General features: G+C 41.3%; 1 protein-coding gene across 2 annotated transcripts in view; it reads left to right on the top strand.

Moving 5' to 3' along the window:
* The window catches only part of AFF3 (AF4/FMR2 family member 3), a 328,318-nt gene that overhangs the window by 219,943 nt on the left and 92,352 nt on the right, over positions 1 to 16,023 (top strand). For both annotated transcript variants that reach the window (XM_021413240.1, XM_021413250.1), the window contains exon 8: positions 14,277 to 14,328. In XM_021413240.1, coding sequence (XP_021268915.1) covers positions 14,277 to 14,328 — 52 coding nt within the window. The remainder of the gene's footprint in view (positions 1 to 14,276; positions 14,329 to 16,023) is intronic.

Genomic DNA, 16,023 nt, shown 5'->3' with positions numbered 1-16,023 from the left:
CCACTTATATATATGACTTTTTAAATATAGATTGCATGATATAGGTACAGTATTTGCATATAAATTATTTGCACATATACTAAGTTAACATGTTATTATTTGTAGGATTTATTTTTCTTTAAGTATCAAAAAGATAATTATCCACAGCTCTGTCAATATTAAGCACTTTATACTTGCCATGGGAAGGCATAACATAACGCATCTTTATTTCCACACCCAGAAAGTTCTTCTAAAATAATAATGAGTGTTTTGATTGGTTTCAATTTATCATTAAGTAATACTTAAAATCATTTCTCTTCAAATATGGGGGACATAGGTACATCCTAAAAAGTCTGTGTAGAATTAATTTCCTGGGAACTCTAGAGTGTCAGGTAACCGTCAGTTTCAAGCATAAAAGCAAACCAACCAACCAGTCATATAACAGAGCAGATTTGAGCAAGTGTTCTTAATTCCATTCTAATTTTGTGTAAAAAAAGTATACCAAATCCTTGGATTTCAGTCATGTAACAATCTGAGAACATATTTCTTGCATGCTTGGCTTATATCTCTTGCAACGCTGCCATGATACAGAAGTTTACTCCTATGGGTGGCAGTCTGACAGGTGATGACAGAAAACGTATTTCACAGAAAGCTTCAATTAACGGCTAATGCGTGGGAAAAAAATGAAAGAAGCAGTATGTTTTGTGGATGCAGATCAAACTCTAACCAGGGCCAGTCTCTGCCCTTTGCCAGAGTTAATTTAACTTCTGAATCAGCATGAGTAATTCATATTTTGTTCAATACAATTAAAAAATCATATAGAATCATAGAATCATATGTGTAGGTCAACAGAAAAAAAAAAAGTTGTTGTTATTTTTTTCAGCAAAATAAGTAAAAAAAAATACATTTAGGAGCAGTCATTTTATTTAGCTAATATCACTCCAGAAAGTGCCTGGGAGATGTTATATATAACCATATTTTTAAAGTAACGGTTTTGAAAAAAGCAAATGAAAGCATCACCTCTCAGAAATGTTGGAACTAATGATTTTAGATAGATATGAAACTTTTTTTAGTTACTTAGGGAAAAATATTTCTCATGCCTGGCAGTTGTTGAGCATTTTGGACAGTCCTCATGGTGTTCTTGATGGGTGAACTATTTGTCAGAAAATTCCACTCGGCTCTAAATTGTTCATGCCAGGCTTTAGTTAGAGCCTTGTCCACGCTCAAGCATTTGTGAAAGATGGCTGCCGACATTTTCTCAGGATGACTCAGCATTTCCAAAGGTTCTGGACAACAGAAAGCATTATCAGACATAATTTAGATTTCCAGGTTTCACAAGATGGTTGCAGTAGTTAGCAGCTGGGCGGTAGAATTCAGCAATCAGAATACAGTTGTGTCCCATTTGTTTTTACAAAGTAAAAAGTTTTACTTTTTACAAAGTAAAACTGCTAGCTAGAAAAGGACGTTTCTTTTGAAGTGAAGTTCTGGCCCTGGCGTATGGTTTTTGAATGCAACTTTTTCTCAGAAACTGCCAGCATGGTATTGCCAGCATGCCAGGCTGGTGTCCAGAAGAAAATTTAAGAGCAGTGATAAAATGAAAGGGGAAAAATAGAAGCCCTTCTTGCAAACGAGATTTTGTAATAGATATTCTGACACAATATGAATGATGAAGGATGGAAAATTCATAACAGTGTGTGGAAGTGCAACACACACTCTGCACGTAGAAGACCGCCCTATAACTCATCAGATAGTGTGTGTCAAGTGAGTTATGAGAGTTGCTCTCTGGTGTATATTTTAAAAGAGACATTAGAAAGGAGATGTAGTGTGGTTTACTGTTTGAGAGCTAACTTCATAATTTTGTCCAGAAAGTGTTTTCAAAGAAAAAATATGCTTTTCTTTGTTATATATATTGCAGTGCAGGTGGTGTATTTCTTCAGTGTGTGTGTAGGATCCGAACGTGGGGAGTAAAGCCCTTCCCCTCCCTGAAGGAGCTGTGCTCAGTGGGTTGTTTCTGCTGTTGCGGTGTCCAAAGGAGTTGATGGAAGGGGAAATTTCTATTTTGACTCCCAGAATGGGATATCTCAAAGCAAAAAAAACATGATGCAGGCAAAAGCTCTTGGTGCCAATGGAAAATCTGGCACCGCTCCTACTGTATTTGGGTGGGAGTGCTGTGGAACTGGAGGGTTCAGCCCCACTGTGGTTACCCTCTCCCCTCTCAGCATCTTGTGATCAGAATGGGAGCCATGGAGGTCTCTTCCAGCTCCAACGATTTTGCGATTCTGTGATTCTGTGAAAAGAGAATGACAAAGCAATGTACCCTCTTGTGATAAGTTTGCTCCTCTAAGGGAAAACCTGCTTTTTCCCTATGCCTTGCTTGGCTGCAAATGAAAGGCATTGAGAGACCAACTCATGGGAGAGTTCTCAGCCTGTTCCTGCAGAAATTAGAGGTCTGGAAATTTTGACAAAAATCACAGCAGGTCCTCACCTTCTGCATAGTTAATGAGCTCTCTGCAGCCCACTGCTCCTCAGTATCAAATGGTTACACCACTTTGGCCATACATGAGCTCCGATGTTTTTCTGCCCCTTATTTTTCTTTTTCTTTCCCTCACGCCACACACAGAATTAATTATTTGACAATATATTCAGACATTTCATTATTTCAATGGTGGAATGTAACGGTATGTAATTAGGAACCGGAGTATAATAGCATGATGATGATGGTTTTGGCAATGAGATGTTTTTTTAAATCAAAATTTCATTATGGCAAATATGTCGTGCCATTGCCCTTTCCAGTGGTTCAGAAGCACCAGTGTTCATGGAGGAAAAGGAGGGTCCCTGGGGATGGGGAGTGGCAGTGGGGCAACACTTCTCCTGGACCACTGGAGCCTACAAGGGCAAAACATGCCTTGAAGTCTCCATGAAGTGATGATTTTACAGTGAAACTGTTTCCACTTTTGCATTTCACTTTGGTTTTGATGATGTTGGGATTTTGGGGGGGGGCAGGGAGAGACTGAATCATCCTGTGTTGTGACAAACCTGCTACACCGCAGTCTATTTTCCATATTTTATCACTATGGACCTTATCATTCAATGAAATGGCCTGCTCACTTTCACAGTAGCCAACCAGGTTCTTGTCTGCTTGTTTGCTTGTTTTAATAATTTTGTCTTCATCTAGTCAAATAAACCTGTAAATTCAGCGTGTGCTCTGTGGGACCCTGTCCAAATCTATACTGTCTCCTTCCTGACAGGGCTGACAGAGAGTATAATCACTTGTATTGTCCAGAGTACTGTTTACATAAAGGAGCAATAAATACCTGTTGAAATTTTTACTGGAGGCCTCCCAGACGGATGGTTCATTTATTATTACAGACAGAGTTTCATTTACTTAGTTATTAAAAGAAGCAGGCCGCTACAGCCCATTTATAACTATATTAAAACTAAATGAAGCTATAAGTATTGGAGACGGGACTGAGAAAAATACAGTGGCTTTCCAGGAAATGGCTAGGAAAAGTATTTGAAAGGAAACGCTGAAAACTTTGAGGGTCCTGTTGTGTCTTTCACAGGCATGCTGCTGCCGGTTGGAGTTCACAGGGGTGAGGAGGAGGCAGAGCTCCCGTATTTTCCCATCCCACCATTCTGTGCCTTTGTGGCAGTTCAGTGAGGGCCTCTCTGTGCCCACCCATCATGTGCATGCCACCATGTCCCCAGCTCCAGTCACCGGAGGGGATGGTCTGCAAAGTACAGGCAGGTGCCACGGGTGCGTTCCCAAAGTCTTCACTTTGAAGATACTGTCCAGCGTGCTTGGCCACTAAAATAAAATAAGAGTTGTGCATGGTCTTTGTGGCTCTTTTCTGGCACTGAGGACATTTCATTAGACAGACTCACCTTTGCTTTGAATAAAGGTAATTCAGTCACTGGATAGGAAGGACACAGACACGGTTGCCTAGGAACTAGGTCTTGGTTTTATTTTATCCAATTCTTACCAATAATGGACAGTCCCAGCAAGGAAGAGCTGGTGTCCCACAATGGAAAAACATGCTGACCAGAAACTGGTGAGGTAGAAAAAACTAGAAACAAGGGCATGAGTAGAAGTTTGGATTTTTTTTTTTTATTAGAGCTTATTAGGTTAGCAAAAGGCTGAATTTCCACATCCAAGTTGAAAAACGTCTTTGCTGCAAGCTAGTTGAGATTCAGTAGTGAAAGAAATGTAGAAATTAGTACTGAAAGAGCAATCTATATGACAGAGATAAAATACAAAATACATGTAACATGAAGGGAAAAAATAACAATCAGTCTAAAAAAGGAATTATAAAACACTGAATACAGATAGGGGAAGTGGAGGATACCAAAGGAAAGTTCAAAGACAATGGTGTTCTTAAAGTATATAAAGAACAACAGCAATGAAGAAGTTCTAGCAATAGCCTCTTACTAGCTGGAAATATTAATGCTGTTAATAATACTAGATTAAATAAATGTTTTTGTACAGAGAAAAGCAGGGCAGCTAATAGATCGGAAGCTGGACGGTGTCCAGAGTGAATACATTGTTTTAAGTCACTTACCCCAGCTATAAATATCCATAAATCTGAGAGCTTCCAAGCTGTCTCCAGCCATCAAGGCCACTGGCTAGTAATGTCTGAGGGAGAGCTAATTGTGATGTGCCTTGAAATGCAGGAGAACCCCTGCAGACAGCGAACGCAGTGTAGAGTTCCCAAAGAGGAGCAGGAGAGTTTAAGGGTTTGAGGAGCTCACATGGCACCTATCCCAAAGAAAGTTTCTGGGGAGCCCAAACAGGGTTTCTCTAAGGAACTAAGAGGTAAGAATACAATTATTGCTCAGCTTTTTACTTTCAAGGAAATAAATTCATGTTCTTATCAACCAAAGCTGATTTCATTCTGTGAGGAGCTGTCAACTTTGACTGATAAAGTTACTAATGAAGCCATAATAGACCATTAGGGCTTTAAAATGTACGGCATGCAATATCAATTAAATGCAAATTAAAAGAATTCTGGCTCTTAACTATTTCTGAAGGTCATGGCAGAGAGGGATCTTGGCCCTAGGAGCAGCTGAACAGGGAGGAGATCCAGTGTGGATAGCTATGACATGGAAGGAAATTATATTCAACAGTGGTAGAACTTAGCAAGAAGCGATGAGGCTGGAAGAGGTTATCAAGTAGTCTGAAATATTTAGTAATTCAGTCTCACTTCAAGAGATAAGGCTTGGAGGAAACCGACATGATGTTTTTTATCCCGGAATAAGGAGTGCCTCTCTGCCTCCCTCATTCTCAGGGGAGACTCTGTCCCGGGCAGTTGCAACTCTGAAAATGCTTCAGAGATGGAGGTGAGCAGCAGCAGCAGCAGTCAGTGCCGACCAGGATGCCCTGGTGCAGAGGGGTGGCACGAGCTTCTGACATACAGGGGGTGACACAAGGATGAGGAGCTGCCACTTTCACCATCACTTTGATGATACAAGGCTCTTCTCATTTTGATGCAGTGATACCTGAGCAAAGTTTGAGAACCTCTAGCCTACACTGTCTCTTTTCCCTTGCCCAACCAGCGCTATATGAATAAACATCACTGCAGCCGCAGTTATGAACATTGCTGCTAAATGAATGGTCAGCATTTTACAGATGATTGCAGTCATCCGTGAGGGAGCAAGAGAATAAAAATGTGTGGGATGATGACTCCAACATGAGGACAGATGCTTATAATGCTGGGGATTAGGCAGAAAGAGGCTATTCATAAGAAAATAATCACCGAGTACAAAATCAGATACTGCACCTTCAGTGGGAAGACTTAGCAGTGGCAATTTTATCTCAGATGCATAAATTCCCCAAGATTTCTGCCACGACAGCTGACACACATGCCAGCAGCGCAGTTCATGCACTCATTTCATTTCACATTTGAAATTAATATTTCGTAGGTGGCAGGATCAGAAATTGCTAGGAAATCAGAGAGAGAGTTAGTAAATAACTGCTAATCACACACAGAGAGCCTGGAAGGAACAGGGGCAGGGAGGCAAGAAATGGATTGGAAAATTGCAAGTAGCTCATTCAGAACTTTTATTCCCCAAATGTGTTTCCTCCTGTCACACAGAGCGTGATTAGCCATAAAACTTTGGCAAGTCCTCAGAGTGATTGGACTACTTAGGCTGGTGTTTAGGCGCAAGCCACTAAGTAGTTCATCACTCTTCCCTCTCCCTGAGTATATGTGCTTTTTTACATGGCTTCCTTACTCGGAAAGTGGGCTCACACTAGTTAATTTCCTCTTTTAGAAGATTTTTTCTCATTTCTAAAGAGGTATTATGTGTTCCTCTGCCCAAACACCGTGCTGGCAGAGCCACTGTGGACTGCATGGTGGTGAGAGGCTTTCTTATCATGGAATCATAAAATTGTTTGAGTTGGAAGGAACCCTTAAAGGTCATATAGTCCAACTCCTCTGCAGTGAACAAGGACACCTACAGCTGGATTCCTCCCACCCCACCAAGTAGTTTGAAACTTCACCATTTGATTCAGCTGGATCCATTTTCCCATTCTTTCCTTCAGTTTGATTTCTGGTTCTCCTTTCCATGTCAGCCTTTGAGAACCACCTACACTAACAGTAATGGCATGCACCCTCAGTTTTTATGAAGTTCAGGTCTCACTTCTAAGTTGCAACACCACTTGGCAGGGTTTTCAGCCTGTCCATAAAGACTGATAGGTTTTCTCTTCTACTTGTGCTTGCATATTGATGGAGCTGGCTAACACAGCATGTCCAGCCCTGTATTTCATGTGCACATAGTAAAACATTTTCTCCCATCCCCTTCTTCTTGGCGAGAGCCCTGGGGAAGGAGAAATGAACCTAGCATCATGCAAATGGTGGAAGCCTTATTGGAGCTTCTGCTCTTAGAGAGAGTAATGGCTGCATTACCCGAAGAGGACTACCTTGCATTTCTAATGAGATCGTCAGCGTAATGGGAATTTAGCAGAGCATTTAGCCAGTTTAAATGGTTTTGGAGAGTGGCACAGACCAGCTTAGATGGATTTAAGCCAAGGACAGAAAACTTCTCCTTCATAGCATCTATTTTTTATTGAAATTGCTAATTCTATTTCTATGGACTGAGTCAGTTTTTCAGGCATTTAAATTGTATGCTCTAGAATTAAATCTCACATTGATATATATACTTCATTCCAGCATTAAGTACGTTAATATTTCACCAGCCTGATTTTAGTGGCCTTCTTCCTCTGTTTTTAATTAGATTTGACAGTATCCTATATAATCATGTTTTCCTACATATTTCTGTGTAGTAGAACTTACACAAACTATTTGTTGACGGTTTTTTACAACTTAAACATCGTATATCCAAACTGAATTTCAGATGCTGCAAGCAATGCTTGCAGAGATCTTACAGGCCTACTGAAAGCTCACTTACAGCTTTTATAAAATATCCTCTTGATCTACTTGTTTACCTCAATCCATACGCTTTTGATTTATTTTCTATAAAACAGGAATAAATACTGCGCTTTTCAGAAAATATAAATGCATGAAATCATTTTAAAGTGAAAGATTTGCATCAGTTATGACACTAATGTGAAAAATAATTTTGGTAATCAGAATCCAATTAATTAAAAATTAATGCTGTATAGAAACAACTACTCCGGTATTTAGGATTAGCAAACAAAGCTGTTAGAAATACCTCTTTTGGCTTTAAATGAGTAGCAAATAGAACTGCCCATCTGTTACGCACAGGTAACGAAGGTAATTGCAACAATGTTCGTTCCCCTTTTTTTTTTTAATTCTTTTTAAAAAAAAAAAAAGAATGGAAATCTGTTAATTTGCGTGTTAGAAATCTCCATCCTTCTTACCAGGCATACTTTTTCTACTATTTGTGTTTTGGAAAGCAACCAAAGAGAGACAGAAACTGAAGGTACATTTGTCTTATTAGTGCATACGTCAAATTACGTCTATGAGCACCTCTAGCCGAAATAATCCCACTAACATAAGAGGACAGTTTGGATATGAAAGGCAGATTCCCAGCTGGCATTCTCTTTCATTTTGCTGGGAACAAGAGGTAAAGATCTTGTACAGAGTGGTGCTTTCAGGAAGGACTGGTTTTTTTTCCTCTGACATGAAGCAGTGCTTTTTCTTCTCTCTTTATGGGTGCATCAGTTGTGACTTTAAACAGCTGGAGCCAGTCTGAAATCCTTCTTGCATACCACTGCTTAGAGGAGTATCTGTCTTCTTGCTCGGTTTCTCGTGACATTGAAATTAATGTCCAGTTCTTGAAAGGTCACTACTCATATATAGGAAAGGAAACAAAATGTCAATATTATGTATTAAAAAATAGATAATTTACCCCAAAGCCATCTCATTCGGATGAGATGTTGTGGTATAAACTCGAATGAGCACTTAGTTGTCTGATTTTCATATTTCATCACAGCTTTTTTCTTTGTGGGGTTCCTCTTCAGCTAAAATCAACGTATTTTTCCACTACTGAAATCCGTTTCCTAAATAATGAGCAGAAATCAAAAAAGTCCTTAATAAACACAGTATTCTGACTGAGATGCTACATAGCATTAAAATGGAACAGTACACTTGATCAGATTAGCACATTCATGAGATCCTTCACAAATTGCAAAGATGGTGACTTTTGTATTTATTTAAATGACAGTTGCAACACATATGCGTTTATGTCCTGGGCTTGCAAACCATCGGCATGTTCTCTCTTAAAGCATTAGTGATAATGATTTAATTACTATTGATATTTGTCCTTTCCCATCTCATTCTTTTTGCTCTAATTATCAGAATTATCATGAAAAACCTATCTAGCATAGTACTTTAGTTTCCACCCTCCTTTTTGTAACCTCTCTTGAAGCCACTTCTCTTGCCCTTTGATTTGCAAGCCAAAAGGCAAGCTCTCTAATCACAAAACAAAACCACTGGGGCTGAGCCACTGATTTTTTGAGAGTTTTACATTTCAATAAGTAATCTGCAGAGGAAGGAAGGACTTCATAGCTTCTGTCAGAAATAGTGTTGCCAGCAGGAGCGGGGAAGTGATCATCCCTCTGTACTCAGCTCTGGTGAGGCCGCACCTCGAGTGCTGTGTCCAGTTTTGGGCCCCTCACTGCAAGAAAGACATCAAGGCCCTGGAGTGTGTTCAGAGATGGGCAGCAAAGCTGTGAGTGGCCCAGAGCACAAGTCTTATGGGGAGTGGCTGAGGCAACTGGAATTTTCAGTCTGGAGAAGAAGAGGCTCAGGGGTGACCTTATCACCCTCTACACCTGAAGGGAGGTTGTGCGAGGTGGGGGTTGGCCTCTTCTCCCATGTAACTTGTCCAAGAGAGTGATCAGGTGCTGGCACAGGCTGCCCAGGGAGGTGGTGGAGTCATCGTTCCTGGAGGTGTTCAAGAAACTTTTCAATGCTGTACTGAGGGACATGGTTTAGTGGGAAATATTGGTGATAGGTGGACAGTTGGACTGGATGATCTTAGAGGTCCTCTCCAATCTTGCTGATTCTATGATTCATTAGGCCAAGAAATGTGAATTGTATCAAGCCTCACAAAGTGTGAGATTCTACCAGGTAGAGCTGTGTCTTCATCCAAGTGATGATGAACAAAGGGGAATTTGGCCCTACTGAAACCCTTTTGCAAATCTCAGGCCTTGCAAGAACTGCACATTTGTTCCAACGTTGCCACTAACTCAGAAAGAAAACAGGTACTCTCCAAGGTAGGGCTGTGTTGTAAGGGTCTTAGCTTGGCTTCAGATTTTAAAAGTCACAGCTGATTCCCAAACTGCCTGATGATGACCACCTCTGCCAGACATTAGCATCTTCCTCAGCAACTCCTCCTCCAGCTCTTTAAAATCCAAAAGTCTCTGACCTGAGTCCTGGCTCTATACTCCTACTTTAATATTACTTTGATATGACTTCCCAGAGGGGAAACTAGATGTCTTCCTGCTGTCCCCCAGACTTTGGCTGGGTTTGAAGACAGTTCTTGCTTAGGACTCTGCTTTCCAACAAAAACAAATCAGGATAAAAGAAAGGTAGACAAAATAACAAAGCTGCAAGTCTCAGCTTAACCATATGCTTTGAACATAGCTCCCACCATCCCAAATCCTGGGTGCTTTTGACCATCTCCTGCTCCTTTAACATGCTGGGATGAGCAGTGGAATCAGATGCCCCCCAGTCAGCTTGCAGAACCAGCGTAGTAATCAGTCCCAGATAAAAGAAATCAGGCTTTCTGAGAAGCCATGTAAAAGATGTGGATGCAGAGTCACATTGAAATTGGCACAAATTGGAAATCAGTACCCTCTAGACAGCTTTCTGCCTATTTTCCACTGTATATGTGTAGTCCTTCACCCCCCTCCTTTCTCATCAAGTGGCACAGCACCCATGGCTGAAACCCTGTAATTGGCTCCTTGAGAAAGAAACCATCTGCCTTGCTGTGGCATTTTGCAATATCCCGAACTCATCCTCATTTCCTTTCATTACTACTCTACCTGTTACATTCTTGGCAGATAAAGGAGCAGATGCATTAATTAGAGAGCAGAGGGAGCTCCTGCCCAAGCCTCCCAGCCCTCGCAGCCTCTGTGACCTCATGGAGATTTCACTAAAAATATATAATTATGTTCTGCAAAGTAACTTCCTGACCACCCGGATCCATACACGCTCTCTTTCAATTGCAGAAGCCCTAAGTGATGTGTGCTTTTCAGAGATGCATCCAGTACCACGTGATTTTTCCAGCTTTTGTTTACAAAGTAGTATTTACTCATTGTTTTACCTGTGCTTTACCATGTCAAAGTCAAGTGCGTATCCAAAAATCTTGCCATAGCTTAGTGGACATGGTGATGATGGGTTGATGATTGGACTAGATCATTTTAGTGGTCATTTCAAACCATAATGATTCTTTGATTCTGTGATTCTATGCCATTTGCTGGCCTGGGTTTTGTATAATCTGACAGAGGTGTTTAAGAAAATAACTGTAGAGAGGCAGTGTTGAAGAGGCTGTGTTTGCACATTAGCTTGTGTATGTTTGTCTGTCATTGTGCTGGATTGCAACGTGCATGAAGAATTTCCACTCTGAGCAGCAGTTGATTTAAACATGATCTGAAGTGCTCTGCTAACAAAGTTCCTTCTTTACTGACTGTGCGCCAAAGTGCTTTTCAGATAAATTAAGAATTAACATAACGCCTTGTGAGTTTTAAGTATTTTCCTTCTCTCCTGTCCTCCTCCTTTCTTCAAATGGGTTCTGATGGTCCAGTTGTGGACTTTTTGTTTTAACAGTCATTGTTGTCAAAAGCATTCAGATTCAAAACTGATCTGGTTTCCGTAAGATGTTTCCTGGAGACAGGCATCCCTCAAACTCCAGTGCCTCCTCCTTCTCTGGGCTGAGTCCAGCTTGAGCTTTGAGAGCTGCCCAGTGTCCTGCTCTGTGGGACGGATGGAGGTGAAGTTGCTGGTGACAGTTTGTCCTGCTCCAAGCAGAGCTCTGTAGATCGAGGCTCTGGGTCTGACTTGGCAGTGAAAGCAGCCTGGGAATCCACCAGGGCATTCAGGCACTGAAGTTATTCCTGCACAGTAGGAAATCAGATCCTGCCTTTGCAAGGTAGAAATCTACGTCTGGCAAGCTTTTCTAACCTGATATGTCCATGTGACAAACATACGGATCAGGCAGGCCTGATCCCACACTGGGGAAAAACGAAAAAGCAAGCAAGCAAGAAATCATTTTAAGGTGACTTGCTTTTTCCTATCACCAGCACTCGGGGATTGTTTGTGCACTTACAGTAGTTCCAAGAGGGGCCACAAGCCCTGAGCAGGCAGCGCTTTTCTTGGAAAGCAGCACTTCTAAAATGAGAAACAGACAAGAAAAATAAAGACAGGCTAAGATATACAAGCAGGGGAAGCTCAGTGGGCCAGCACTGTGGTTTCTTGTTCCTTTTGTGTGGATGATCCCTGCACACACATCTTTTGTCTTGACTAAAGCCCACTCGTGTTCCCCACAACCTGGAGCCTTCAAAGCTTTGTAGTAACATCTAACCACAGGCTCACCATACACGCTTTTTTAGACTGACACAAAAAGATGGGGCACTAATAAAAACATTGAGCTACCTAAAACTTTTTATTATAAGCTTTGTTTTTCAGCTTCTATTTAGGAGAAGAGATAACCAGCTGAGTCTTAAACAATGTACTAAACTACCTCCTCTCTAGCAGGGATTCAAGCACCTAAAACGAAAGAATTATGGGCAGCGACATCGCAATTGCTTTACTTTTCAAACAATAAGCAGATCTCTCTTTGCTTAAATAACGATCCCTGCAGATTTCATCACATTTAATGACATAACGCTCAATTCCAGATTGGAGCTTTCTGTGTATTTTCCAACACTAGTTTCTCGGGAATGCCCAAACAAATCTGACTTAAAAAAAAAAAAGAGTAACTATAATGTTATTTGTTCCAAAAGATCCCCTGTAAACTTTGGGATCCAATGCCAACACGGATCTTACAACATTTATGGGAAGCTTTGTCTCCCATATTTCAGCACCTGGGAGATGAAACCCATGCACCTCATAGAATCATAGAATCGTTTGAGTTGGAAGGAATCCTTAAGGGTCATCTAGTCCAACTCCCCTGCAATGAACAGGGACACCTACAGCTATATCAGGTTGCTCAGAGCCCCATCCAGCCTGACCGTGAGCATCTCCAAGGACAGGGCATCTACCACCTCTCTGGGCAACCTGTTCCAGTGCCTCACCACCCTTATTGTAAAAAACTTCTTCCTTATATCCAATCTAAATCTCCTCACTTTTAGTTTGAAACTGTTTCCTCTTGTCCTGTCACAACAGATCCTAGTAAAGAGTCTGTCCCCTTCTTTCTTGTAGCCTCCCTTTAGATATTGAAAGGTATCTTTAGATATCTGTCCCACTTGCTGAGTGTTTTCCTGCCCATGGACGTAATTCCTGAGAAAACACCAGAGTCTTGCTGTAAGGTTGTCAACTTAATGGGTGTATGGAGGTGTCTGCATTGCAACAAGATTTTTTTGAATTTTCTGTGTTGGTTTTACAGAGGAAAATCTCAGCGTAAGTACAATTAAATGAGGGGAAAAGAAGGCATGGGTCTGTAAGAGGTGAGAGAGCAAGAGTTCCTGTTCTGCCCCTGTTCTTGTTCTGGTACACCTACGTCCTCCTGAAGGTGCTGCAGGGAAACAGGGACACAACTGTGACAGCAGCGGCTGCGCACACAGCTGCACAGCCACCAGTCTCAGGGAGGAGGGAGAGGCTCTGAGCTCTTTTCAGAGCTGGCACACCATGCAGCCCTTTTAAGAGCCCCGCTTTTCAGGCACACTCTTGGAAGATCCAGGCACAAGAACGAGGAGGTGGTTTGAAATTACTACATATGTCTTCTTGATATATTTACACTCCAGGGACCACCCACGTCACAGAATGTGTTTAAATTGTTCCCCAAGCTTTCTTCTGGAGTCGAGGCTAAATTACAGATTCCCTTTTCCCAGAACGCAAGAAAAATTAGCAACTTTCTGAATGATTATTGTTATTACGGGAGTGTTTTTTAAAAATAGGTCCCGTTCTTGAAAACCTTTCAAGCACTGAGGGAAAGCTTTGCACCTCCTCAACTCCTTTAACTGCTGGTTACTTAACCTTAGCTAGTAAAAAATGCATGGAAGTAAAGACAAACTCCTCTTTTTTGAGAGCCAGTTGAAGCAAATTGTGGAAGGGTTATGGGAAAGGAAGATGAAATCCCCATTAGAAAAGATGCGTTATTTTCTATATTAATATGACCGTGAACTCCTTGTGCATACTCCTGTGCACTGAGATAATGTATTTCTGTTTTAATCGTTTCAGTCAATGTCAATCTTACATCAACCAGGCAATAAAGTAAAAATGGCCTTTGGGAAACATCAGTGAATCTTATTTTGTGCTGCAGTACTGCCAGTGTAAATATCTACTTGTGTTTTGTGAGCTCAACGCCAAGCGGAGCAAAATTTTCCTTTCAGAGAGACTACTGACCTGTCAGCATCAAAAATATAATTCGTAGCATGCAAAAATTGTTTGTCGGTGATTGTAATAACAATAATCTTTGCAAAATCCATTATTACTCTAGTAAACATTTTCCCTTAGGCACCAATAGTAGGAAATGAATTAAGAAGTTGATAGGAATTGGCTAAGAAAAAATTACAAAGACGGTGTCACTTCTACAGTTACTGGCACAAAATATATTTTCTATTTCAATTATTATTTTTTTTTGAGTAGCTCAGAGATCTGAAATATTTTGGTAAATCATAATTATAACTGATTCTACTGCTTGCTTTCCAGAATGCTGGAAGATGACCTCAAGTTGAGCAGTGATGAAGAAGAGAATGACCAGGTAAGAACCAAACAAGAACCGTGTAACTTGCAGCATGTTTCTTGTTGAGACGGAGATACTGCAAATATTTTGCTAATGCTTTTTCAAAATATACATCAAGGTTATCAAAATACATGAAAGTACTGTAAATGGAGTAACAGATGTTCTTGCTCTGTGCCAGACTGCGTGTGCTAACTGCTGTATTTGTGGGGAGTGTTCTGCAGGGGTCTTGATTTATTACCTTGATGCAACCCAGAAGGTTTTTGTATCAGTCTCCTCCTGAGTGGGTTTTGTTTTGTTTTAAAGAGCAGCCAAGGAGGGAAGAAACAGGAATTTGGATTAAGGGTTGAGGCCAAACTCTTCGGGCACAAGCTGGGCCGTAGAGCCAGCCCCTGGGCAGCCTACCTGCCTGGAACCCTGGCTAGTCCTCCATGGAACAGTCACTAGGGTCCTTTCCTGGGCTTTAAAGAACCCAAACTGTCCGTCTGGGAGCACGTATTTCTCCAAATGTTTTCTATGGGTCAGGAGAGCTGTGGTTTTTTTTTTTGGTTTGGGGGTCTATGCTCACCAGAGTAGAGCCGGTTGCACTTCACAAGTGGCTCCAGGCTGGGATGTAACATAGATTTCAAGTGTGATTTTTTTCAACTGAGGATAACTGGAGCTATCTAGACTTCTGAAATTCAGGACCTTAGGCAAATAACTCTAGGTATGTAGGCCTGAGGCTCTTCCAGGTTTTATTTTAACTCTTGTTATTAGAAGTTTGTATTTTACAATATATTCCAAGCAACAAGTAAGTAAAAGCCTTTTCATATTTATATTAAACCATTATTTCATCTATTTTGAGCAAAGCTTTATTGTATTAAGAAGATTCAGCACATGGATTCAATTATTTACATATTTATACAATTTCCTTCTGTTTAATGCATTTCATACCCTAACACTTCACTTTTAATTATTCTTCCTGCTTGTCTAGATAGTTTAAAGTACAGCACACAGACAGCATAGGGAGATGTCCAGTGAGGGACAAGAAGGGTTGTCTGAAGAATAACAGTGGCACACGGTTAGACCATGGGGCTGGCAGGGGGATGAGCTGTTCAGAAGGGGGGGAAGCAGAGATGGGAGGCACACATCATCCCTGGGGTAGGGCACAAGGTGGGATCCTCCCTAATGCTGAGCATTCTGCAGCTGGGAGAGCCTGTGTTAAGGTTGCTCTCACTGTGTGTGCCACACCAGGTCTTTACTAAGCAACCAGAGCTTCATGGTGTGGTTGCTCCAGCCCAAGACTTTCTCCTCTATACTTCTATACTATTTCTATACTACCAGCACCCAGAGCCAAGGCAGCATTTGCCACCAGCACAGCAAGGAGCAGAGCAAAGGTCCCATTGCTAAGTGCCAGTCATCACACAAGCAGCCTTTAGCAACTACCCTGGCTTGGTTCCCCCTCTCTCTAAAATGGACTGATTGCATTTTTTTTCTAACTTGGCTGTATAGATAAAAAGTTCCTGGGGGCACAGGTTGCCTCTGTCTATACGAAATGCTTTGCAGATCCTCACTTGAGACCTGCAGGTTTGCTTAACAAATAACCCTAAGTGATTGTGTCTGATGGATAAACAAAAGATGAAGTTTTCATCTACCAAGCAGGAAGTGGGCCCAAAAAAGAATAACACAGACCTCCTCTTCCAAATAAATTCACAGGTTATGTATGACATGGATCCA

Source organism: Numida meleagris, chromosome 1 (assembly GCF_002078875.1).
Source record: "Numida meleagris isolate 19003 breed g44 Domestic line chromosome 1, NumMel1.0, whole genome shotgun sequence".
Lineage (NCBI taxonomy): Eukaryota > Metazoa > Chordata > Aves > Galliformes > Numididae > Numida > Numida meleagris.
Note: the sequence above shows the minus strand (reverse complement) of the source record. Positions and strands in the feature narration are given on the sequence as shown.